Source organism: Chiroxiphia lanceolata, chromosome 3 (genome assembly GCF_009829145.1).
Source record: "Chiroxiphia lanceolata isolate bChiLan1 chromosome 3, bChiLan1.pri, whole genome shotgun sequence".
Lineage (NCBI taxonomy): Eukaryota > Metazoa > Chordata > Aves > Passeriformes > Pipridae > Chiroxiphia > Chiroxiphia lanceolata.
The window spans coordinates 51350507-51377409 of record NC_045639.1 but is presented as its reverse complement, the minus strand read 5'-3'; the positions used below and the strand labels follow the sequence as shown (position 1 = coordinate 51377409).

Below are 26903 nucleotides of genomic sequence, written 5' to 3'. Positions count from 1 at the left end.
AGGAGAGATTGCATGAACTATACAGACTCTAAGTTAAAGTGCCTTGCCTCCATTATCTGCCAAGATATTTCTAAACGTCAGAGGAAGAAGAGAGGCTGCTTTTTGGTTTGTGGTTTTTTGTTGTTTTTTTTTTTTTTTTTTTCCTGGGTGTTGTTTCAGGTTGTAAGAGGGCATTTTACCATATGTCTGCATCACAGCTATGGGAGGTACAGTGATCTGAAGCAAAGTATATTTACTCTGTATTTCCAACAAGCACTGGCTTATCCACATCAGCTTAAAATACATAAAGTAAACAGCAAATGCACAGACCACATGGAAATTTCTGACTGTGGTTTAAATACATTCTTTTCTATGCACTTTCAAAAGTTACAAAAAAGATAATAATATTTTCAAGCCAGCTGAACTCTACTCTTTTTCTCTTCAATTTAAAAAAATCCTTAGTCATCAGCAAGGCATGTTCTGCTCTTGTGTAACTACGTCCATTACACCCACAACTTCTTCCTGGCCAGATTTGAGGTCATTGTTTTAACTAATGCTTTTGGAACATCTTCAAATCTCTTTTACCTTCATGGCTTTTACTTCAGTGCCCTCTTCCAGTTCTCCACGTACATTTTGGATGTGTCTTCAAATAATTTCACAGGTATCTCCTCCCATTGGTATAACTTTCAGTTTAACTTCTTTTCCTTTCTAGCCAATCTCATCTTTCCAATCCTTCCCTCAGTCTTCTATTCCCATCTTCTCAGCAGGCCATCCTTAACTGCCTCATAGTCCACATGCTTGGGACATTTTCAAAGGCTGCCACATACCACTTTCCATTATAATCTACAACTTTATCCTCATCTCTTCAGCTAAATCATTCACTTAGAGCTATTTTTGCCTCATCTACAGAGACCCTCTCTGGCCAATCAAATACCATCGCAACCACATCATGCAATCCACAAAGGACCACAAGTGGATTTCCTGTTATTACACTCACCATCTCTCAGCCTTTAGCTTTTAAACACAACAAACTGAAGTTGACTGTCCTCATGTTCACTTCCAGCCATTGATGTGCTGAGGTCACCACAGGCCCATCAACCCTACCCTGAATAATTTATCAGCCTTCCACCAAGTGTAGCATCATTCATCATTTTCATATGTACATACCCAGTCATTGTACAGGAACAATGCACCCTGTGTACTTCAGAAAACCTCTCTTCTTCCTTCCCGAGAAGGATTACACCTACTGTAGTAAAAAATTTAATAAACTACCTGAAAGGAGATTGTAGCCAGGTGGGGATTTGTCTCTTCTCCTCCCCTAGCAATAGGACAAGAGGACACAATCTTAAGCTGCACCAGGGGAGGTTCAAGTTGGACATTAGGAAGAATTTCTTCACAGAAAGAAGGATTGGACATTGTAATGGGCTGCCCAGGGAGGTGGTGGAGTCACAGTCCTTGGAGGTGTTTAAGGAAAGACTAGAAGTGGCACTTAGTGCCATGGTCTAGCTGACATGGTGGTGTTAGGTCACAGGTTGGACTTGATGATCTCAGAGGTCTTTTCCAACCTAGTTGATCCCGTGAAATATGAAGGCACATCATCTAACAGCAGATAGTATGGGCTTTTCTTTTCCTGCTACCATTTTTCAATTTCGAACTAAACAATTTTAACTACTTTCCTATGTGAGTTTAACTTCATGGCTTTCCTTTTTTTCTTACTGCTTATACACTTATTGCAATTATCTCAAAACCAGCCTGCAGAGACTGTGAACACCTAGTTTTTATAATCAGCTGTTATGAGCACTGCTACAACACAGCAACCATACAATACCAAAGGCAAGTGCCAAATGCCACATCACCAGGGACATTTTTTGGACTGAGAGAGATCAGAATACCTAGCAGAGCATTACTCCTTTGTAAACAATATAAAATTGAATTGTAAGCTAAATGCTTTACAAGACAAATATAAATCTCAACATCATTTTTGTTTTTGAAACATCACCCTGTGTTACAAAGATCATCAGGATGATTTGGACAATCCACCAATAACTATTCATCTGTCCCATGAAAGCACCTGAGAGAAGTGGCAAAATGACAGTTTGGAGACAACCTGGGCCTCATGCAGCACTGGAAATTGCAATTTCACTTCAGATAGCCTGGACTCCATCTTATGTTCAATAGAAACTCTCAAAACTTTTTAAGCTCTTAACAACCAAGAAAGAAGAAATTCATTCAATAGGCAACAACATTTTCCTTCTGAAAGTATTCATAAAAATATTTATATTCAATTTATATTTCCCTCTTACAATATTCAGGTAATATTTTGGCAGGACAGTCCATGCTCTCAGTCACAAGTGAATCAGGGCTTTATTGCGCCCATACACTGATTTCAAACTAGACTGGGTCACCCCAAGAGTTCCTTCCCAGAGGATATAGTTCTAGCACTAGTTCCAGAGACTTGAACTTCTTTCTGTATGGGGAGAAAAGTACTTCTGTAATAGACTGACCTTCAGATATGTTGATATATGAAGGATGTCAGTTCACTGTGAGAATTTGGAAGCTCCGAAAAGCTCCACATATTTTCAAAGAGAAGTGGCCTGTAATTTTAACCTATTAAACTGAAAGTGCACAGCTGGAAAAGCATAGTACATATTTAAAAATCTCACTGTGATTTAAACACAGATTCATTACGTGCACAAGTGATTTTGTAGCATCACTTCACATAGGCAAAAGACAACAGGTTTTACTTCCAAGACCTTCCTGCATTCTTGCAACTCACATCAAAGAGAACAATAGAAGTATGGCTGAATGTGAAAGCACCAAATTGCTATGGCTTTTTGGGTGGGGGTGGAGAGAAACACACATATTACAAAAATCTAATATTTCTCCACCCAAGCATTGCTAGTGAATGACCTCACTGGTTTCCTACATATACTCCAGCAGCTTTCCTGCCATCACTCTGTTAAGCCAAGCAATGATATCAACAGTCCACCTGTGAGAGTGATGTAGCCCTCTGGGTCATGGCCGCAGAGAACTTGGATAAAAGCTGTGCCAGTGTTAATTAAATACACCTCTTGTTTCACTGCTGATTTCCTCCGATAAGGCTCAGCTCATTTTTCCTGGAAAGACTTCCATGCTGTAAGAGAACCGGAGCCAACCATAACACAAACCAAATATTGCTTAGAGAATATGAAGACAACATGTTAAATATCTAGTTTTGAAAAAATAAAATCACTGCCTATGAGTGCTGGGGTAAATACAAATCTCATTACTCTACATGTGCTAGTGACAAGGTTAAACTACAAATGTTAGTTACTGTAGATAGCTTATTATCTTTCAGCACTATTTATCTCTCGCATTTGTAATGCTCTTCCCAAATAAATAGGAGCAAAATTCTAACAACCTGCTTTACTGATAAATTCCGCTAGGTTAGAGTGTGAGAAGCTCATCCAGTACAATTACGCTTTGAGAATGGAGTTTGACATTTAATTAGCATCAGAATTATCACTACAACTTTAATGAAAAATAGCATTTTTTCTGCCATCAGAAAGGTCTTAGCAGTAAGAAGGTTCTAAGCAGCTTAGGTAATTAAGGACTGCTTCCATTAATACAATTAGCTAGCAAGTAATCAAAGGAAAAAAATGTATGCTTCTCCTTCTTTTTTTCCTATACAAAGAAATCTAATCCACCATCATGACTGGATGCTTTCACCATATGCTGTCACCAGGATATCTGTAATCCCTCTACTCATAGCATCTGACTTAGAGCCACTTTAAGCCTTCAGGACATGCCCTTTTATATTTGCTTTGTTCTTGCTGACATTTTCAGATAGCTTTATTAGTAAGAGAATTGTCAAAGGAAGGCTCTCAGTTTTGAAATCTGACATCAAAAATATTCCTTCTTGCACGACTTAAAAAGCAACACTAACCCTAAGACTTAGTTGCTGACAACAATGCACACAAAAATCTGAAGTGGCAAATTAGAAAAGTGATCTCGAAAGTAGTACAATTATATTACCAGAGTTTGTTTCATGATGATCACAACTCTCAATTCTGAAAGTTAGCAAGTTGGACCTCTTGTCATAAATTTAATTCTAAAGAAGGAATTGAATGGTAAGGATGTTAGGAACACATTCATATTAATTCATTCATTCATCCTGATTTGTAGCAAGTGTGGTAGTTCCAAGAAGTGTTCTTGGAACATTCCTGAACATTAGCAATATTTTCCAAACAGCCAATGATCAATGTCTATCTATTCACATTTTTAGCTCTTGGGGATCTTATGTTCACACAGTACCTCTCCCTCCAAACTCTCTTGGAACACTTAACACAGAGTATACTGCCTACCCAGTGCAGGATATGGCAGAAGTTCCATGGCTAATACTGCCTCTTGCCCAAGTCAGGCTAACTAACTTGGATATATGTTTTACAATCTCCTCCAGTAAGAAATCCCATATATAAAAAGTCCTTCATAAGAACCCTTTTTTTTTGTTCTAGAAGGAAACAGAAAATGAGAGGTAATCTTTTAACTTGTTTGGTGTATAGTGCTCCTACAGACAGTTTCTATGGATTTATGACACTGAACTGCAGCTAGTTCACAGTGAAGCATGCAGAGTGTGGCTCATTCAGAAAGCTCAACCCAAGAACATTTCACTCTGACATCCTACAGAATAGCTTCTTCATGGTTTTGAATTAGTTGCTGTCCATTTTTCACATGCACTCCTTCTCACAACTTCATGTCACACAACTTACAGTGCAAACTTGAATCCAGGACATGAAGGAGAGATACTAGAAGTTCTGACAAATTTTGTCCTGTCACCAGTAATTGGAATTTGGTCTTACTCAATTCAAATACACAGCTGCACTTTGTTTCTGGTAGATGCGCATAACGTGGTGATGCAGAAGGAAAGCATATCCCCAAGTCCAGTGAGTTAAAGTGACACAGTTTCCTGAACTCCAGGAACCCTCCTGGTCAGAAAGTACTTCCTTCCTTGTTTCAAACACTTGATTGTTTCAGAGGGAATTCAAAACAATAGATTAGAAACTTTCAACCTTTCCTAAGCATACTGCTACACAAGGAAATCAGGCCATGCTCTGGGAAGATGAGATAACATTGGGAGAGTACTCTTTCCGGAAATGCAATGGCTTTTGCATCCCTCCTCTAACACCATCCCATGAATCAGCTACATATTAGCAATAACTCTAGCTATGAGATGTCAGATGCAGTTTAACTGCTGTTTGGATTAAGATGTGCTGATTGGCAAAAGGCATGACCTAACTAACTTCTCAGCTATTTCGACAAGCCCTGTTAGAGAAAAAAGTATCAGGAGCTTCCTAATCTGAGTCTGTACTTTTAAGGACATGTAGGTAGAAAGGATGACAATTGCCTCCTTTTAGCCTGCTGCCATCAAGCCCCTCATCGTTTAAATTTCTAAAAAAGGAAAAGAGTGTGCTACTACTTCTGCATTTACAAAGCTACCCCTTCCCACCATAACTTAGTTTTACAGAACCAGTAGTGATATTCACAAGGACTGCAAACAGATCAGGCTCATTAGCTGAAAAGCAATCATTTTAATCGTACACTGTTCCCCAACACCATTCCTTTCATCTAAATATATTACAGTGGTTTGTAATGACAAATGAAATGATTTAATATTTAGAATAAAATCATCAAATTAGTTATTTATGGGCTGTAATTTGAATAAGAAAAGGCAAAGGACATGTAAATTCCTTTTTATGCAGCATTAGGGTGCATAAGTATACCAGACTAACGGAAAAACAACAGAAACAGAAACAACAGCAAGAACCATTCTCTCAGACCATATAGTTGAAGCTCTTACACGATATTACATTTTCCTAATTCTCTTTTGCTATCAACCTGGAGCTACAATAAGTTTGAGGATAAGATTATTATTCAAAAACAAGAACTCACCTGATTCTACATGTTATTTTTAGTGGCAAACAGGAAATGCACTTCCCTGTCAAGCTGGGTCAAAGGGGAGTGATCAAGCTGAATACTTTGCACTCACCGTTCCTACCAAAGGGTAGATGAATCCAGCTCCAACACTGGCTCGTACATCGCTAATCGGCAAAATGAAACCGGTGGGAACACCCTTCCTCTCAGGCTGATGGGAGAGGGATAGATGAGTTTTTGCCATACAAATGGGAAGATTTCCAAATCCCTAACAAAAGGGGGATAGAAAATAAAAACATTTTTAAGATTACAGTAAAGACACATTACGTTTTTGTTTTGTTATCAATATCTTCTTGAAACCCTAAAATCCACATAGCAACAGTTAACCTCAGCTTCATAACAGATATGTAGTGTATTTCAGAAATGGACTGAATACTGTATTTCATACACTATTCTCTCTCAGCTCAGGTGTCTATCTCCAGAGACTTGGCTGTAGGGATACCCAGCTTCTGGAGTGGGTTCTCAGTCTAGAGTTAGGTGCAAAAGTTGCCTATGCACCAGTTAAAGTGTGCTGTTTTCAGAAAGTGTTCACAACAGGTACCACACTGAACAGGAAGCCTACACCAACTTAATAGAACTCCAGTATGGCAGTTCCCTCTGGCCTCTAATGACCTACTTAGACACCTACTTGAGACCAGAGTCCAGGATTCAGAGTCTGAAGTAGTTACCAAAAATGTTGGAGAAAATCAGGGAAATGCCCTCAGCAGCTCCCCTCATGGATTAATCTTGAGTCAGGCACCTTCCACTCATCTATTCAATTCCTTGACAAACAGGGCCAGTTCACAAAGCCAGGAGGAGAGGAGGCACTGTAGGGAGTTGACTCTGCAGCTCAGTGCTGACAATCCCTTAATGACATTGTGAAAATATTTCCTAATACTACTAACATGTAGACTAAAATATGCATTAGAGAATCACAGCAGGAAAACATAAAGGCATGGATTATTTTGCTTTAAGTACACTAATTCATCTTCTTTTTGATCTAGAAAAATCAAATTAATTCTCAGGAAGTTTGCATTATAGGGAAGATGGCTACACTTCTGCCTGTCTGACCAAGGTGCTGAAGTACACTCAGGTATTTTTCCATGACAGATCATTCATAGTTCCTACTTTCTGACAGAAAGGCTCCAGCCAAGTTTATGTCCAGAAGTCATTCCACTACAGAAAATGCATTCACCTTTTCGCATGGTTTCTGAACTTTTCAAACTGATACAAAGCCCACTCCCACATGCTTTAGGATCAGAGATGTATTTCACCTTCTAGTATTCATAACTCCTTGAAAATAATATGAACAGAAAGAAAAACAAAAGATTTTACAAGTATTGGGAGCTTTGTTACTAATGTGCATAGCTGTTCACAGGTCTTTCTGTGTTTGCAAACTCTTTTTTGCACATACAAATTAACACTCATATGCTAGCTGCCAATTCTGCAGATGTGTAGTTGTCACATTTAAGACGGTAACCCAGAATTATCACACTGCATAGAAAGTATGGTTACATGAGCAATCTCAGAAATATTCTGAACACTGTTCATCTATCACTGGAGATAGCTTTCAAGGTTAAAACCATTCTGTTCTATCTAATCTAAACCAATACATACTGACCTCCACAGTATAGTATCACGGGTATCATGCCTTTTAGCAAAGCTTGACTTAACACTCCAATCTGAGAACACTTTACAGTCTGAGGTTTCCTAAGACTCTCATCCAGCAGATACCTGACAGCATAATTCACTGGTGTTCTTACCTGCCGGGTGTAACGATCAACTTGTGACTGCGCAAGAGGAGACAACTCTATATCCTGAGCTCCGTACACCTTCTGAGCAATGATCCTTATTTTTTCAACAATGGGAAGCTGCAGAGACAAGGAAACAACGTAAGGATGAACACTAGCCAAGAGAAACTAGGATCTTGTTTGCTGTGTGAGATATCTAAATCTCTCGTTTAGAGTCATCCTTGTTAAACAGGCTTGCTAAAGCATGAAACAAAGTAAAGGGCACTGGTGACAGATATGATATTCAGTGACATGTACATGAATTACAACCACCATTTCAGCTATTACATCATTTAGAAGCTGCACAATTTGTGCATTACAGAGTTGACAACATGAGCTTATACCCCTGCCTACAATGGGGGAAGAAAATTACTGCCATGCAGTTTTAAGAATCAAGAGCTAACCCTCACTGCAGATATGAGGAAGTAAGCTCTACTGGGTTAACAGGGATCTCTGCGCAAAAAAAAAAAATCATTTCAGAATAAAGATAACCTATACAATGAGTGGACAAGGTGAGGTAGCAGGCAGCCAGGGAAGGTTCCTCTGAGAAGTGAGGAAGTGTAGCAGAAACTTCCAGACTCATCACTGCTTCTTTGATTGTGACTTTTTTTTAAATTTGTTATTATTCTCACCTCCTATCCTTCCTGACATGCATATTTTGAATTGTAGATTTGATATTGTAAAGCACTTTGGACACTTAAAGGGGGAAAAAAAAGAAAGAATATGAAAGTATTCTAGGATTCACTTCGAAACCTCAAGTCACTAAGTTCAATCTCAGTCTCCAAGAGTATTCATATCATGTTATTCAGCTCAAACTGAACATATGTTCTGCCTCATGGCTTCTCTTTCAAGGCAGATGCAGACTCTCAGTCTGTTAAAAATCCTTTAACAGATTTTCAGCAAACAGTTTTTTGTGGTCAGACCAGGCGTTTAGTTTTCATGCCATCATTTTGTGTATTTAGAGTAAACAACTCTCTCCTTTTGTTTTGAGTGACTTTGGAGACAGCAACTGTAAGCCCTATAGCCTATTTTACACTAGCCATCCTCTTTGACTTCTTTCAATAGGAACAGGATGATGGAGGAAGGATCATACTGCCGGTTCAGCTACTTCAGTGCTGACTATAGATGGCCAGAGATGTGTGCAATACTCCAGGGAATATGCCACCAGTGATTTGTAGTCTAGCATATTTAATTAAGAACACATGGAAGAAGTGCTGAACAAAATTTAAAGAGATACCTCTTGGGGAAGAAGACTTGGTAATCTCAAGCAATATAAAAAGTACCAGAACACAAAATAGAAGTATTTCATTTTATTCTAACACGGGCAAGAAAGTAATTTGTCAATAATGAATTTTATCTGTTGCATTTATAGGAAGTTCCACAGTTAATCACATTTTTGCAATGCCAGTCTAGAAGTAATGGTTTTTCTGCAAAGACACATCAGTTGAAGGGTTTGTGTCAGATCAACCTTTTTTGTATTTATGATTGCATTTTAGAAAAATTAAAGTTTACATTAATAAAGAACTCCAGTAACAGAGACATCACAAGAGAAGAAAGAAGCTCACCAGACTTTCAAGTGGCTTAAATGTAAGGCAGTTAAAAGCTACTAAGGCTCAAATAAAATCCCCCCTCAGATTTGAAATTTCAAAGAGAGATTTAAAGTTCCACAGGTTGCTTTCTGAATGTGCTCACTATGTGATATTGCACCTTAATTGGGTGGAATAATGTCACATTCCTGACTTCAGGCTTTTTACAGGAATCCAACCAGTCCAAAAAAAATCTAATCAAAATTGGAGATAATGCATTGCAAATATCTTGGATATAATTCCTGGCAGCAGTAAGCTCAGTGAAATACTTAGTGGCATGGATAGCCATCATGAGATGAAAACTTCTCTCAGGGTGATTACTCAATACATTCATATCCATGGCAGTTTTGAACACAGTGGGAGAAATGCAAAACATGTCTGTTAATTTGCCTTTTGGGTGCTGTTTGCTCACAGTCAAGGACTAACAGCAATGGCAAATGGAAAGGCAAAAGGCATTCCATTCTCTGTTGTCAGTAGGCCAGCATCAAAACTAACAGCTTAAACCTCAGTAAATTCATTGAAATGGAGATGTACATTTAGATTCAACTTGCATTTGTGTCAAAATATTTCAAACTACTTTGACAGCAGTATAATTACTGTGCCTTCAGCCCCCTTCCAATGACTATAGCTGTATTTTCCAAACAAAATCCAGCAGAGCTCTGGCTAGTATCAGAAGAGACTGCTTTAATGACAGTGGTAGCATTCTGTTCCTCCCAGGATGTGTGCAGCGTCTTGCATGGCTGAGTATGAGTCTGAGCTGGACAGTCAAATGGTATCCTTATGGATTTATGGTTTGCTTATTGGCATCTGTGGGGGTTTTTTTGTTTGTTTTGGTTTTTTGGTTTTGTGGTTTTGTTTGGTTTTGTTTTTGTGTTTTTGTTTGGTTGGTTTTTTGTTTTGTTTTGTTTTGTTTTTAAACCAGAATGTCAAGTACTTTTCAGGTCAGTACCCACATCTCGAATTTTGCAAATGTAACCTCAGAAGAGGTTACATTTGGTTACTGGGGAAGGAGTTGTGGGAGTGTGAATGGCAAACTAAAGTGGTTTTCTGAGACTGTCACCTGTATTTGCAAGGCATGCACATACAAGCAGGTGAGGCATGTGCATGGTGTCGGGGGGAGTTTGAGCCCATTTAATCTCACAACACAAGCAAGATGAGTCCTGGCTGAGGCAAATTCAGACACAAACCGGTAGGGAGGCACAGATGCACTATGCACATTAACACAGCCCATGCACATGCACACTCTCAGACATGCTTCCTTCCTGAAGTTCCAGGAGTAGGGAAAGGAGTACACTACACTATGCTAAGGATCCACCTGTTTCCTAGTATTTAGTGGAACTTTTAAGGCACTACCTACTTAGAATCAGAGTGTAACAGGGCATTTCAAGCTGAAAGGTTTCCTGTGTTTCAGTTATCAACTAACACTGCTGAGAAACTTCAATTTAAAGAAGAGTTTTCAAAGAAAAAACACCTAGTGCTCTACATGAGAAATAAAAATTCATTTTGCTTGAAAGTGACATAATGGAACTTATGCAAAAAGAAGTTCGACTAATTCAAGAGACATTTTACATATATGCCATAGCAGAAGCCTGGATATTTACAAGACACTTATAGGAATAGTTCTTACTTCTTCTTATCTGACCTTTAAAGGCAAGTTTAGCTTTAGGTTTTCATCAAAACTTGATTATTCAGCACTTTACTATCAAAATACTTCCCAAATCTTCGTTCGCAAAGCCTAGTCATGATGAATGATCAAAATACTCTCACTGATGGGCAAAAGCATCCACCACATGTACTAACTATGCTAATTCACATGGAAAAGTGTTTCATTGAAGTCAAAGGGGCTGAAAAATAAGAGGGACATTGCACAAGTAACTAAACCATTAAGGGATTTCAAGCTTGATTTTTGCTCCACCTGATGCCACTTGTCTAGAAAAAAAAGTAAATCACGTGAGCTACTTATTTCTATCTCACACACTTTGGTAAAATACCTGCCAGCAGAAATCACATATCTCAGATACTTAAAAGAAAGAATTATTTCACATCTGTCATGGTTTAGGAAGGGTACTCCCCAATTCAGTGCCCCCACTAAGACTCTCCAAACTACACACTGCTCTCTCTTGTTCCTTCCACTTTCCCTGCCCCCTCCCTGCTGCAGTGGGATGGCGAGGAGAACTGGAGGCACAAAAGTCAAAAATCATGGGTTGAGATAAGAACAATTTACTGGAAACAGCAATGAAATAAGAAAACAAACAGTTACAATACTTATGACAGAGGATAGAAGGAAAGAAATGATTCACAGAGGAAAAAAAACCCTGATAAAAGCCAAAACTGGACAGCTCCCTCTGCCACATTTACTCAACCAGACTGGAACCCCTTCTGCCCATAAGAGACTCCATTTCTCCCACACCTATAACGATGTAATGACATATAGAAAACATATAGAAAACCTCAGGCTCCTAACCATGCCCACTCCCACTACTGCAAAAATTAATCCTGTCCTGGCTGGAACTAGGACAACATCTCTCACTTTTTTTGTCTGAGAATCTGAGAATTTTCTACAATGGCCTATGAAATTCCTGAACAACTTGTTCATCCCCACTTGCAAACTCCAATTCTTATCTACGCTGACGCACCTATTTGCAGGCCATAAGTAAAACAACCTTAATGAAAGGAGGATGAAAAGTCTCATCTGAATGATGTGTCAGTGCACCCATATGAACAACAAGTTAATTCCACAGCACCTCTGTTACCTGGACAGCTAGGGTGAGAATGAAATTTATAAAATATCCAGAGTGTCAAAAGCACAAGAGATTTAAAATCAGCAATAAAAGTTATTCCTCTTCTCATTTCCCTGATGTAATGTTGTGAATGTTACACAACTAAGTACATTTAGGTGAAGAACAGGTAACAGATAGACAACAGACAGTATGGATTTAGATAAAACCTGACTTTTATAGATATGTAAATTTACACTGACCATGAGAAGGTGCTACAGGGTCACACAGGTTATTTGCTGACAATTCAGTAGCTTTGAGATTCCTCTCAGTAACAACCAATCTCGTCAGGCCTGCCAGAGACAATGTGCATTTCTGAAATCTCACATATTTAGTTACCAAAGCCATATGCTTCTTTTGAGGCAAGCACAAGCACGCACACCATAAACAGGATTTTCTCTGTGGCTAAAACATAACAAGTGCTAAAGCAGAAGTGCACAAACTGCTTTCACAAAATCAGTATCTATGCAGCTGTATATTTCACTACTTGATAGAGAATCATTAATCCACGCAATCGGCATTGATAAAAAGGAGAGCCTCTCATTCTCAAGACTGAATTGATTATCTAAGATGAAATTGTACTAGTGTTGTCATCCAGCCATACTGCTACTTCCAGTCCACCTCACTTGCAAGACATGATATTAGTGCATGTTGGTGCCATTTATTACACAATTTTCTTTCTTCCAATGCTATCAACAGCAAGGTTTTTACCAAAACGTAATTTAATAGTGTTTCATTTCTGCTAGTCTTTTCTCACATTTCCTTCACTCTTCAGCTCTTACATCAGCTATAACAGCAGACTTCAGATTATCAGTTTTCCACATAGGGCTTCCATGGACAGCAGACCAGCTTCCATAGACCCTCCATCACCTTCCTTTCCTCTGCTGCTCACACTCACCCACGTGCCAGTGCAACTGAGAGGGCAGCGCCACCGTGCAGCTGCACATACCAGAGAAAGTGATCCAGGCTAAAATAATAATGTAGGAAAAAATACATATTGCATCCCATATCAGTTCACATATCCAGTTTACCGTAAAGGCAAAGCCAGTATAAAGCAGGAAGAGTTGCTCAAACTGTTCAAATCTGATCACTGAAATGTACCAGCAGAAACAGCAGGTTGGGGCAGGGACACACAGCTTGGCTGGGATTCCTAAAATCAGTCTTGTTGCTAAGTATTAAGTGAAACAAAAGCCAAAACCATGCAAATTAGCAAGGATCTGGTCTGGTACTGTCTCGAGATTCCCATCTTTTGCATCCTAATTTGGACACCTGACTCTTTAAGTTCTCTGGCTATTGGAAAAGGAAGTAGTTTTTTTAACTCCCCATAGCCAATCCCTGACACTGCTGAAAATAACCTCTGTTCCCTTCCTCCTTCATTCCTTCTGCTTTTAAACATTTCTCCCTGACTTCCCCACCAAAAGAGTCCAACAGAAAACATCTCTGAAAAGTCAGAGACAATAGCAGTAAGTCCCCAGTCATACTATATTCCACTAGGTTGCAGCTAAGTCACACTACTATGAGAAGTGCTGGTATTATCTAGTTTAAATGGAAAACTGTAAGTGAATGCCCACGTGTGTAGCACTGCCTGAAACGATGTCTTCACATTTACACAACATAAATATTTAAAACTACTGTATTCTCTGACAAAACTTAAGATTCTGTTGAAAAAACATGTGTTTAAACAAGAGAATATACAATAGCACTATTCACTTGTAACTTACACATACTTCAGATACTTTAAACATTCACTTTAGTCTCACTGTCTATTTTTAATTATGAGATCACTAGTTTAATTATAAGGTAACAATGTCTGGGCTTATTGTAACTAAGTTGCTTGTGTTTTAACAGAAATTCTTAAAATAATTCAAAATTCAAGGCAGTGACATTTTTGTTTTTAAATTTTAACTTGCACATTCACTGAAAGCAATAAAAAAGAGTCACTGGTTAGCTAAGTGAAACAGTATGCAGACATCACTCACTCCTCTTCTTGGGAAGCTGCCAAATGAAAACATGATGGGAGTATGGCTGAAGGTGCTGTGTGGGGTGACAGAGTGCAGTGCTAAAACAATAGCTGACTCTGCACATTCAAACTCCTACTTCTAGCTTTTCCCTCGGATAAAATAAAAACACATTTATTAAAGTATCTGTATATTCTGGTTCCAGAAGATCTGTGGCTGACAAAAGGATTTCCAAGTCTTTAGCACTGCTCTTCCTTTGTTGGCACAGGACAAGAGTTTGTTTTTTAATTTGTGGAAAAGTGTATTCAGTCAAGTTAAACAGTTTGTGAATCAACACCTAAGCCTGTGGCCTTAGAGATTTATTTTCCATTTCCCCAACTTTGAAACCCCAGCTGTGCCTAAGAAAATTGCTTTAAACGAAGAATAGGGAAATAATGAAAACAAACATAAAAGTGCAGTACCGTCAAGAGCCTATATCCACAAATAAAGAGATGGAGTGGAAGGAAGATAGCTTCCAATCCTAGAGCACTCAATTCAGTGAAAGAAGTGTCCAGACGCCACTGAAATCTCTTTGATAGGAGTGAGATGAGTGGGTGGTACAGCCCTGTGGAATTCCTCTTTAATGTGGCTTCACTGCTAGATGGCTCACTAGCAGTAGAGGGGAGGGGGGAAATAATTTAAAGATTAGCATACCCTGGAGGGCAGCACAGCCTGCATTTCAAGATGAGAAATGATCTCCATCAATTATCAGGAAAAGTTTCAGTGAGGAGCATACATAATTTTACTTATTCCTATCCCAGTAATGCTTAAGGACTTTCCATTAGGTCCACATGTGACTGAACTCTGTGCTGTATAAGAAAAACACAGAAGCTATTTGCATCCTAGGCAAATGAGCAGAGGTATGTTGGGTTGATGTGACAGCAAACACACGATGGCTTAACAACTTTGTGGTATTAGTGAAAGAAACAGAAAATACCCTGACACTCCCCCCCCCACACACCTCCCATTCAATCACTGCAATTGAAAAGATGACAACTGTAAAAATGATGAGAAACACTGTGCCCCAGGAGGTCAGCATCCTCAAACCCAGGCCCACATGAGCTCTTCTTGACTGTGCCTTCCTCTTTGAGCCTCTCCTCCTCTCCTAGTACATAGACCAAGGAGCCTTCTTCTCCACTGACAGGGCTCTTCCTCCTTCATTACTCACACCTCATTCTTGCTATTGGAGACCATGGCCAGAGGGTGGAAGAGAAAACAACGCACAGAACAGCTCCCAGCAGAGTTTTTCCTGTTTCAATGCTACCCTTAGACCCCTCTGAGTGACCCATTGTCTGTGACAGCTGAAGCGAAGACTGGAAGAAATGAGACAAGCGACAGCCCCCACCATACTGCCACAGCACAACCAAGGCAGGGTTGTGCTTACCCACAGGGGTAGCCAAACTATGGGCTCAGATGCTCCAGATTTGCCCAAGTTATTATTACGCTCCCAGCAGGGGAAGAAAAACACCAGTGCTGAGGTAGCTAACTGCTTGAATGCCTCCCTGAGAAGTGAAGCTACTCAACCTCATTCTCAGTGGACGGCCCCAAGCTGAGAAAGCTCGCCTTTGTTCTGCAGGGCAGGTCAGGCAATACACTGCACTCATCCAAAATATTTGTGCAATCAACTTTGACAGTATAACCTGAAAGTATTTTCATTTATCATGATATTACCTAAAGGCAGAGCACTGTCAAAAAAAGGTGTCATCTGACAAACTTGGAAAACTGAAACAGCCCCTTTTCCTCCCTCCCATTTGTGGCCTTTACACTCCTCAATTTAGCTTTCCAACGCAGCATAAATCAGGTGATTTGAGGCTCTTCAATAATACTTGTCAGGTTACTGTGTCATTCTATTAAGAGGACAAGGCTAACTTGTTGGCCAGCTGATCCTGCCTCTTGCCATATACTTATCCTTCTCCGCTCTTCTATCTCCTGACAGCCCACTGCACTACAGCTGTCTTGCAGGAAGGGGCAATGTAACTCTTAAAAACCTAATACCTGCCTTCTTTTTTCTGCTTTTTTCTGTTTCCTGCCCCAGGTTGAGGAGGGCTCCTGTTAGTCAAGGAAGAGTTCACCACAGGAGAAAAAAGAAGACCAGGTTAGCGGAAGAAGGCAGGTTACTCGACAGACAAGAAACCCCTGGCCAAGAGTGGCCAGAGAAATTTGGGAATGGGATGCGTATGTTTCCATCCTCTCCTTTCCTCCCCCTGGTTATCTAAACTTACTTTTAATGGGTCAGTCAACTTTATTTTGAGTAATAGCTTTCTGCTGCAACTTAAAGACCCATACTTCAAGAAAAGTGAACCCAGAAGGGAAGTCAACAGTGATAAGAGGGTTGATATTTTTATATTTTCCATATGTACCACGAATATATGTTAAAATAAACCACCACAGACTATTTCATAGAGAGTTCAGAAGGCCTTTAAAACAAACCTATCCTTCAAGCACTGAAGGGAAATACTCTTCAAGAAAACAACTCAACAGTAAATTAAGAGAGGTTATTGTGCAGAGGGGACAAAAATCCATGCTAAACCCACACAATACTGTAGTATTTATTTCAATTACTGCCAGTAATCTTTTAAACTATGTTATAAACTCTGGAGCCTATCAGATGAAAACTCATCCTTGCTCTTGAACAACCCACCCCACCCCGTGCAATTCCTAATACTGTAAGCATTTCATGGTACACTGTATCTGTTTATGTCATTTTCTTACACTCCTACAGTGGCAATGGTGCTGTCTATACTTGTCAAAGGTCACATCTTGTACTCTGTCCATGAAATTACATTGGTACAGATACAGATTCCCAAAACCATATATAAGCTATTCTATTCTCATTTCAACTCCCGAAAAATACTTGTTCATCTAATATCAAATATCAAACAAATCCTTGCTAGAATCAAGACCAAAAAAAAATACAAACTACAAGCATGAGCCACTTGATTAAAAAAAAATAAAATCTTGCCTACTTAGAGAAATAAATAAAGAGAACCTGAAAAGCTGTCTAAAAGTGTGAGTATAGAATGTGTCACAAAGCTAAACCCAAGGAAATCTAAACAGAGCAAAATAGATGCTTCAAGGAATATAGTTAGCACAGTCTTACAAGTAGAGTAGCTTTCTATGATACCAAACAGGACAGTTTAGCAGATCCTGAGTCCTGAACTGACACAACTGTGTTGTGCCCAATGTCTAAAATTGCTCATTCAGTGCATGCTTGGGTACCAAAAAAATGGTATAAATGTATAACCATACTTCAGGATTCAGAAACCTATTGAACAGATTTTATGTTCAGAAACAGTATTTAACAGATCTAGAAAATACTTTCTTGTTCTTCTCATATTATACACATTTATAAACACCTTTCAAGGAAGCCCTTGTTTTCAGAGATACATTTGGAAATTACATAAAGCACTGGAGAGATGCATGCCATTTGGAAAAAACCAAAACAAAGAGAGCACACTTGGTCTGGACTATCCTTTAATTAAATCTCTGACTGTATGCTAATAAAATAGTTTACTGCAAACTTTATTCTACGTAGTTAAAAAGGATATAAATCAGTTTTACATATAGGGGCTTTAAGGTTTTTTTTTTCAAGCCAGGGTGATGCTTTCTAACAAAACATCAAATTATTGAATGAACCTGTTTTGGCTATAGTGGTCTGTACTGTTGGAAGTTGTTCTAATTATAGCCAGTTTTAGAAGCAAATTCTGATTTAGTTTTCCAGACAGGAAAACAAGGTGCATAGACATCAAAGGATTAAAGAGACATAGTAAAAGGAAGAGTAATTTCATAAAGACAGACTGATATATGAATGACGTGGTAGTGGTTTTATACAGGATATTTCTCCTCTTTGACCTTCCAAAGGGGAAAGAAAACAGGAAAAAAGCCAACAACAGCTCAAATTCCATCAAACTTGAGGCAACCAGAATGCAATAGTATTCAAGTAACTGGACAAATCTAGCAGTTAGATGAGGGATAGAATTATGTCCTTTCACTTACACATCCTTTAGGCACAACGATGGGGGAAAATCATCTGCCTGAATTGCGCTTTACTATCTCTTATCTTTCTTAAATTTCTTAATTTTACCCCTTTGAACAGTAGAAATCATACCCCCCCAAAAAATCTTATTACAATCTTGATTAATATCTGGGCAGATTTATTTGGGTGAGGTGGCTTTCCTTCAATTCTCTGTGAGCCTAGTAACCGATTGACCTACATACTGTACAAGTAACAGCATTGCTGCTTCAGTCTCCTACTCCAACTGCTTCATTCCCCATCCTTTGCACAGTAAGAATGAAACAGAAGCCTGAACTTTACTGTTTTTGTTGGCCTGAATTTACTTTCTTTACAGTATTTAAAAATCTTTATATGTTTTTATAAAATCCCTTCAATATATTTTTGAGACTTACAATACTTTTGTGAAGTTATGGTATATTAAGTTGATGTAAAGTTGTGATTCATTCCCTTTGTGCTTAAGATCATGCTGTTCATGCAACACAGCATGAAATGATGTGCCTGGGAAAGACATTAAAGTTGAAACCAATCTCATTTTCTCTAGACTTAAGAGTCCATCCTTACCAATCCTTTTTACTCATTCATACCACAGGATTATAAACTACACAGGATTTAGTAACATCAGAGCCTAAGGATGTGACTTGGCCAGTGCTAATGTCCTATCTCTGTAAGACAAGTGTTCAGTGGTTAAAACTATTGCATATATTTTTCAAAGAATTTTTTTCTCTGTGTTATTACGCAAGCTCAGTAAGATGATAGTTTCATTTTTCAGAGCACCTTGGAAGAGACAAACTCAGAAAGGCAAATACATTGTTCATTTTTTAGCTGTAAAAAATTGCATGGGCAAAATGCCTTGAGTAGATGCCGCAGCACTAATATTCCCAATGTGTTTACCTCTATTCTGTCAAGGCACTGGTTAATATTGATAGGAGTTGTCTGGATTACTGACATTTTGAAAAACAGCAGGGGACATGGAAAGAAGAAATAAAATGGGTGCAATACATACAGGGTATACATATCAAGGAGAAGGCAGAATGGAAGACAATAGTAGGGCATATCTACCTCAAGCTGAACTTTTTTCTGGAGAGAAGAATCAAAACAGGAGCTTTCAGCCATTTAAAAGAATGAAACTGAGGTTTTCTTGTTAAAAAATATCATTCAGACATTTTCTAAAGAAACTTAAGTAGTACAGTCAATTAGGGCACAGGATCTGAAATCTGACAGCCCTTGTCAAATTGGCTCCAAAGCCTCGAAACCAGAGAAGTCTGTTTGGCTACCCAGATTTAAACCCACCCACATTTGGATAGCTAGGAAGGTCCTGAGAAATCATTTGTATAACCTTTTTGACAGTATGTCCCTCCAAGTATTCTGCCACCACAGTGGTACTCAAGCATGGAGCTTCCAGGGGCCCAAGCAATCCTTCTTTGCAAGCTACTCCTCTTGACAGGTCACAATGCTGTGATGTTACCTTCCAGACAACTGCAATAACAAAGTCTCCAAGACATGGAAAAAGAGTCACTATCTCTGGCAGACATAGGATTGAAACTTGGACTACACTATCATTTGTTAGGTTATCTAACGGCTAAGCAAATTAGACACAAAGCCACAGCAAGGATCAGAGGAACAATGATAGGTGGAGGAACCCTAGTAATATAATCAGTGGAAAAACCTAATCAGTGAAAATTAGAGCACATTGAATTGCCTGTTTCCTATCCAAGGGGAAGATGAGACTACTGTCCTTGGTGTGAAATGCACCAAGGTGAGTCAATGGGGAGACTCTTTGATCAGAAAACTGTAAATGAAAGCAAGTGATTGCCTACAGCAGCACATGACTCTATGGGATGTATGAACAAGCAGATTTTGGGACTGTGTAAACTTTAGGATGGGATTTTCAAAGGGGATCATGGGAATGTGTAAAGACTGTTTAGTAGCAGGAGCAAAGATGGGGAAAGGGAGTAATCAAGGTGGATCGAAAAGGAGCAAGTGTGGGGAAAAAATTGAGTGAAACGAGGAAGAAGGCATCAGTTGTGTGTAAAGGTGTCTGCCTTGTCAGTAGTCTGACTAACTGAGCTCTGTGCTCGAGGACAACAATCTATGCTCTATTCTCATTAAATCTGATTTCTGACTCCCTTCTGTGCGGGTGTGCTCTCTGCTCTAGATGTGTATGTATGAGCACTAGAGAGTAGGAGGAAAGGTCTGAGTGCCAGCAGCTGGAGTAAGCCATGAAACTCAGGGGCTTGTGGACTCTGGTGCCATCAGCTGGAGCAAGGCAAGGGCACTGGGAGCTGTTCCTGGGTAGACTGAGGATTTAAAGCCAACAGCAGCAGTGACCCACATATGTGTGCCATATTGCACTAGCAGACTCCAATCTGATCATCAGGAGAGAAGGAACAGGACTGGGTCACCTCTGCTCTTCAGGTTCATCTGAGAGCTGTGTTGTGTAAGAAGGTGCTGGTAAAGGCAGTGCTTTTTCTCTGTGTTGACCTGGCTGGGCTGGGTAGACGTAGGATGAGCGAGGACATGCTACCTGTTACATCGTTCTTGTACGGAGAGTGAACGCTTCAGGAAGCCACAATGTGGTGCAATACCCATCACTGTGAGACAGTAATTACATTTCATTTTAGCTGACTGACAGGAAAAATACCATGACTGTGAGATCTTTGTGGAGAAGTCTCTCAATAAGTTTTGAATGTTCCATCTGCATACATACTTTTACATTAAACATGGAAGCATCAGAAACATCATTCAGTGCACTAAACAACAATCATTACTAGCAAGTATCCTGCTCTTTGATTAGACAAGCCACAGATTGTTCTCTCCAGCTTTTGTGATTTTAAATCAAGGCAAGTATATTGGATAACCGTTGCAATGCTCTTCTTGTTTTAAATCCAACTCTGATGCAGAATGCTTTCATTAAAAAAAAAATAAAAATTCTTACCTCCAAGCTGTAGAGATATTTGAAACTGTTTTTCTGATTGGCCGCCTTTTCCACAGCTTGAGCTAATTTTACTGCTCCTCTACCACCAGCTGACCAGTGATTGCAGGGTACAGCATCAAATGCTCCAGACTGCTTTGCAATCTTACACACCAGATCAACCTCAGCAGGAGAGTCAGTTCTGCCAGGCAAACAATTCCATCTCATTATTTTGTTTAATTAGTACTCTTTTATAACCTTATAAACTTAGCCTTATTCCACCATCAGCAATTGTAAAGCAATATAGAAATTTTACCATATACATAATGCATTTATACAGAGTATACATATTTACATGTTGCAAGAAAACTCTTTGTGATTGTTATAGCTAATTAACATGGAAGATTGTCAGTTCCATAATAGTATATACTTTTTGTTGGTTTTAAAACCTTAAGAACAAGCTAAGGTGTTAAATACCTTTATATTCATGATGAAAATGGAAATTTTTTAATAGCTTCTTTTCTTTATGCCAAAATTCATTAATTTAAAAACCAAGAAAAGAGAGAAGTTTAAGCTGTGTATTTACTCACAAAAGTAATCAAAGAATAGACTTACTTGAAGACATTTACAGCAACCACAACAGGAACTCCAAAGAGCTGAGTAATTTGAATCTGTTTCTGTAGATTACAGCAGCCATCAGCTACCAGCTGGAGGTTCTGTGCAATTAAATAAAAATTAATGGAAATGGTAACATACATAAAGACTTCTCCAGCCAAAGAATTTTCCATAAATTAAAGTGAACAGAACAGTGTTGATCATGACAGTTGCAGGCAAGTGAAAAGCTTCCAGACAAAAGAATTTTTACCCTTATTAATTCTTATTTCAATTAATAAGCAACAGACATATTTAAGTAACTATCAGTGTACAAAGTTTGTACATGAAACCATTGCTCTCTTCTGGGACACAAGAAGACGGTACAGCTGATGACTGGTCCCTTGTCATGATTGTGAAAGACCTGTTAGTCTCTCGTTTGCAAAGTAGTGGGGTGGGGATTGACATACAGATGTGTTAGATATATAGTTTAATCTATATATACATACATACCCCAGATAAAAGCACATTACTGGATTTCCTTATTTACTCTTTTACCTCACACTTTGTAGACCTTGTCTTAATTATAACAAAACACATATTCTTAGCTTCATACAAGCAGAAGACCAGAATTTGGCTACAGTGAAGTGACGAAGAAAACAAACCAGTAGAATTCACACTTGTTTGATGAGTGACATCCAAGCCCAAACGTGAAACACAGATTCAACTTGTTTAATGAACAGGTTATGCTATCATTAGTTTCAGGGAATGTCTTTGACCCCTACACCACTCTGCTCTCTTCCTTCTATAAATGCCTGTACGCTGATCAATCTGAAAATTTAGTAGTCCCAGAAAAACTACTGAAAAAAGGTTATTTTTCAGCTAGTTCAGTTCTTCACTACAATCCGTCATGCAGTCACACAAATAACACATCCAAGAGGGATAACAGAAAGGGGCTGAGGGAGGATGAGATGGCTTTACTTGTTGGCAGTGCCTATTAAAGATGTTCACTGAATGTCAGCATTAGAACGTGCTATTGCCAAACCTGAGGCTGCACACTATGCAGCCAGAGGAACGAGAAGTTCTGATTCTCCATATGCCACATTATTTTGTTCCTTTAAACAAACCTCTCCTAAGTTTCATAACCGTTCCTCTTACCTCTTCTGTGTATTCTTTCTTCAAGGGGGCACCAGCAGTTACCTGGGATAATAAACAAAGTCATCACAGATTGACACTTGTCATAACCCTAGAGGGTCTGCAATGCACTTTTGCCTACTTTCTATACTGCCAATTAACACATACATTGCACACAACACCATAGTCTGTCTGCAGCTTCTGTTTTATTTCACCAGTACATAAAGAATACCAACATTTCCTATTGTATTTGGGTAGTAAGATACAGGTAGTGACTTAGGAACTAGTTGCAAAAGATGCAGTAAAGGAGAGCTAATTGGATTTCATTCTACATATTTTTACAAGACACCAGCAGTACAAAGACAATGGACAGCAACCTCCAACAGCTGGCTGAAGAAATAACAGCAACACAGATGACCAGAAGAGGAACATCATCTTTTAATGTCTTGCAATTGCTGCCTGGGGCAAGGAACCGCATGCAAGTAATTTACTTTGCTGGAAAGCACAAAGGTATACATGCAAAGAGTATCACCAGGGTACTATATTTAGTCTTCAAGGGCTACATACATCAATCTCAGGCACTGGACTTACTCACTTTTGTCTCTAGCACTGGTCCGTTTTATAGTTAACCTCCCAGTAAAAGTATCTGGTACTCTACATGCCTCTGTGATGAATGCATTGCATTTGTAAACAAACAAAAGCTTTAAACTTCTAAAGACGCAACTCAGACAAAAACAGAAACAGTTACTAAGACATATTTAAGTCCTATTTTTGCTAGATTGAATGATAACACGTGTGACAATACACCTGCCTTGTAAGGAAAGGAGGAATGTAATTAAAAATAAAGAGAAGGTGCATTAGAAGTGGACTAAAATTACAGAAAGTCCTGTAATTATATCAACCTGAAAGACTGAAAAAGGATGGCTCAGCTTTAACTCTTAGAGATGTTTAGCTGTAAGGGAGACCATGCATTCCAAAATTTTGTGGCTGTGGAAACAGCTATGGTATTTTCACCCAGTGAGACTGTTTCCCTGGAAGCATCACTCTCTAGCATGCTGCTGGGCAGATGAAAGTGTTTCCAGGAGTTAATTTCAGTGTCTGTCTACTTGGCTAGCAGAGTCTGACCTGACTGCACGATTGAGGAGCACTTCTACAACCAGTAATTGGTACAAGTCTCTTTGTGGCTTAAATAGCAAAAAAATGATACACTGGTGACTTTTGGTACACCAGAAAAACATTTGCAAAATTTTAACAGTTACTTCAGCATCTCTGAGGAAATTAACCTGAACAAAATAAAAAGACAGAAGGGGTAATGGGTACCCATTACTGGAGTAAAAGAAATCTCAAAACCTTCACCAACAATGTTCTCTGTTTCCACTCACACACTGCAACCCGAATTCATTCTCATTCCTCCTCAGCTGCCAAATTTTCCAGCCTATGACTACTTCAATGCACTTTAAAATGCTATTTCAAAAGGTAGGAAAAAGAATATAGATATTTATATCTTATAGCTTTTTTTTCATCTGAACAAACTTTCCTAGCTCAGCAAGATACAGTACTTCTTCAGAGCTCTTTTGTCCCTCTTCTTTCATTTGTGCCTTTCTTGCATTAACTTTAGAGCTAATATCTATATAATGAGGTATCTCAGAAGGGTTATTTAAATATTAGCCCTTAGGCTACCCCAAATATTTCTTAAATCAAGATATTTTACTTATTTCAAATATTAGCAACAATTTTATTTTCCAAGAAAGGTGCAAAAACTTACATTTGGCCCACCTCCATGCATCTTCAAAGCCCTCACTGTAGCAACAAGTACAACCACACTGGGAAACAAGCCAGACACCCTGCATTTGATGTTGAAGAATTTCTCCATCCCGATGTCAGCACCAAAGCCAGCTTCAGTTACTGTTAAACATTAAAAAAAACAAAACAAAACCACACATTAAACATGCTTTTGGTTAAACACTGGGGGATATTTCTACTTTAGCATACAGTGCACTTAAATATACACCAGTACTCAGTTTTGAATGAACTTTCAAATAGAGTTCTATTTACGTTACAGAGTCTGATTAAAAACCTATTGCCAACTCAGAAATAAGTTCTCTTATTCTTGATATGTACAATATGTCATCAAAAGTAGTCACATGGGGGGAAAGAATCCAAGCAATCTAAATTAGTTTGAATCAAAGTATTTAAAAAAATCTAGTCCTCTAAAATCACTGTTTCTGTGCAATTACATTTAAAATGTTTGCAAATTCTCACAGATATAAGACTTTCCTATTTTAATTCTCCTCTTTCGATTTCACTGAAGACGTGTTTTCACCACAACTAATGGACCTAAATTCTTCTAAGTTTGCAGAACTTCTGATCATCTCTTGCATTTGTGGAGAGAATGTTTAATTATAAACGCAAACTAGCAGTTACAGTCATAGTATTGAATATGCTGTTAAACAGTGAATTTAATAGTGGGCTTTTGCACCAAAGAAGGTAGATATGAATGTAACATGACTCAAGAGAAAAATCTCTCCAGAATTAGGATACACCTGGCAAAATATTTTTAGTGGAGCTACAAATAAAGAGAAGATCATCTGTATTAAATTGTATCAGTCTCTTCAGAGAGCATTTGCTCTGATTTGTCAAATAGCAATTATTTCAATTGCTTCTTTTAAAATCCAAATAATTTCTTTTTATTAGACAAACACAAGCACAAAGCAAATAAAAAAATTCAAGGGATTAAATCTCCCGTTGGTTGAAAATTTGCCAATGTAACAATTTCCCACCAGAACACACTAATGAGTTGGGCTCAATGCATGCCTCTGAAAGATGTGAAGGGACTTTCAGGCTGACAAGCTAGGGTGGGAAAATACTTGCTCCAGAGGCTTCTCAACTTGGCTCCAAGCAGGGCTGGTAACGTGTTCTCATAACCCTCATAATCAACTTATAAAAATCAGTAAATTCCCTTCTCTTTCCCTCTTGCCAGCAGTTTTGTCTCCCATGCTTAGGAGGGGAAGTGACCACAACAGCTGATAGAACATTTCAGGGTTGGAAACCTTCAGTAGGGTCAAGGAGGAGGAGGTACAGATCTGCTCTGTTGCTGTGGCAGAAAGTATCTCTCTGTTGGCAGCCAATGCACTTTAGGAAGTCACAGCCTTTGGGCATTTGTCCTCACCCCAGCAGTCCTTTTCCACCTCTTCTTCATTTTGCACAGGCTTAAACAATTGCCTGTGTGGATCTGCTCTGAGGGAGGAAATGGCTGCTGGGGCTGGGAGAGGAAGCAAGTGTTAGCAAACAAGGAGGTGGGTATGCTGAGGGGGGCAGGGACATCTTGAAATAGTAACATGGCAAGTATCATGATTAATATTGTCCTAAATCATTGTAATAAGTATATCATCTTTTTCTGAATAGCCCTGAGAATAACAGACATAGCAAACATGGAAACAAAAAAAAAAAAAAAGAGGTTTACACAAACACAGTAATTCATAGGAGCAAAGCTAATGTCAGGGTAAGTCATATTAAAAGCAGAGCCAGGGATCATGTTTCTGCTTTCCAGTAACCTCTATTCTTCTTCTCCAATCTCTTATGTGGCATAGGGTGATTAATGAGAACTCTGAATCAGGAATATATAACCATGATCAATCCTTAATATAAACAACAGATAAACTACCAAGTGCTTGAGAGGGTGGGAAAATAATTTGTCTCTTCCAGAGACTGCCAGCGTATATACATAGCAGTCTACTAACATTTCCAAACAAAGTTTCCAGGGAGTTAATCCATTTCATGCCAAGCCTTTTCAAGGGTCAATTTTCCTTAGAGAAAGGGGGATTGCAAGTCTGCCTTTCAGGGGGAGAAAAGCAGAGATGTCAGTCTTCCAGTAAATACAGCAACTGCTCACACAGTACTTCATGGTTCTCTCAAGGAGGTACAAGCCACCCTTTGGACAGTGTAGGCAGCCAGGGCAAATGGCCAGGAGAGCTGTGAGGGGGGCCACCTACCTGAGCAGCTGTGCATATTCATCTGTTCTCTGCAATGCTTTCCTTTGATAGGGAGGGCAAAATGTGCATTTGCCTAAAAAAACCCAAATACTGTATTGACATGTGAAAAGCTAACACAACGCCAGTTTCCACCGGAGTGTGTGCTACAACATGGGGAATGGAATTTTTTCACTGGAAGCAGA

At 38.9% G+C, this 26903-nt stretch overlaps 1 protein-coding gene across 4 annotated transcripts in view; it reads right to left on the bottom strand.

The window, feature by feature from the left end:
- The window catches only part of MTHFD1L (methylenetetrahydrofolate dehydrogenase (NADP+ dependent) 1 like), a 147219-nt gene that overhangs the window by 41248 nt on the left and 79068 nt on the right, over positions 1-26903 (bottom strand). For all 4 annotated transcript variants that reach the window (XM_032683983.1, XM_032683984.1, XM_032683986.1 and 1 more), the window contains 6 exons: positions 24495-24634; positions 22754-22795; positions 21620-21720; positions 21029-21206; positions 7692-7799; positions 6005-6157 (listed from right to left, as the gene is read on the bottom strand). In XM_032683983.1, coding sequence (XP_032539874.1) covers positions 6005-6157; positions 7692-7799; positions 21029-21206; positions 21620-21720; positions 22754-22795; positions 24495-24634 — 722 coding nt within the window. The remainder of the gene's footprint in view (positions 1-6004; positions 6158-7691; positions 7800-21028; positions 21207-21619; positions 21721-22753; positions 22796-24494; positions 24635-26903) is intronic.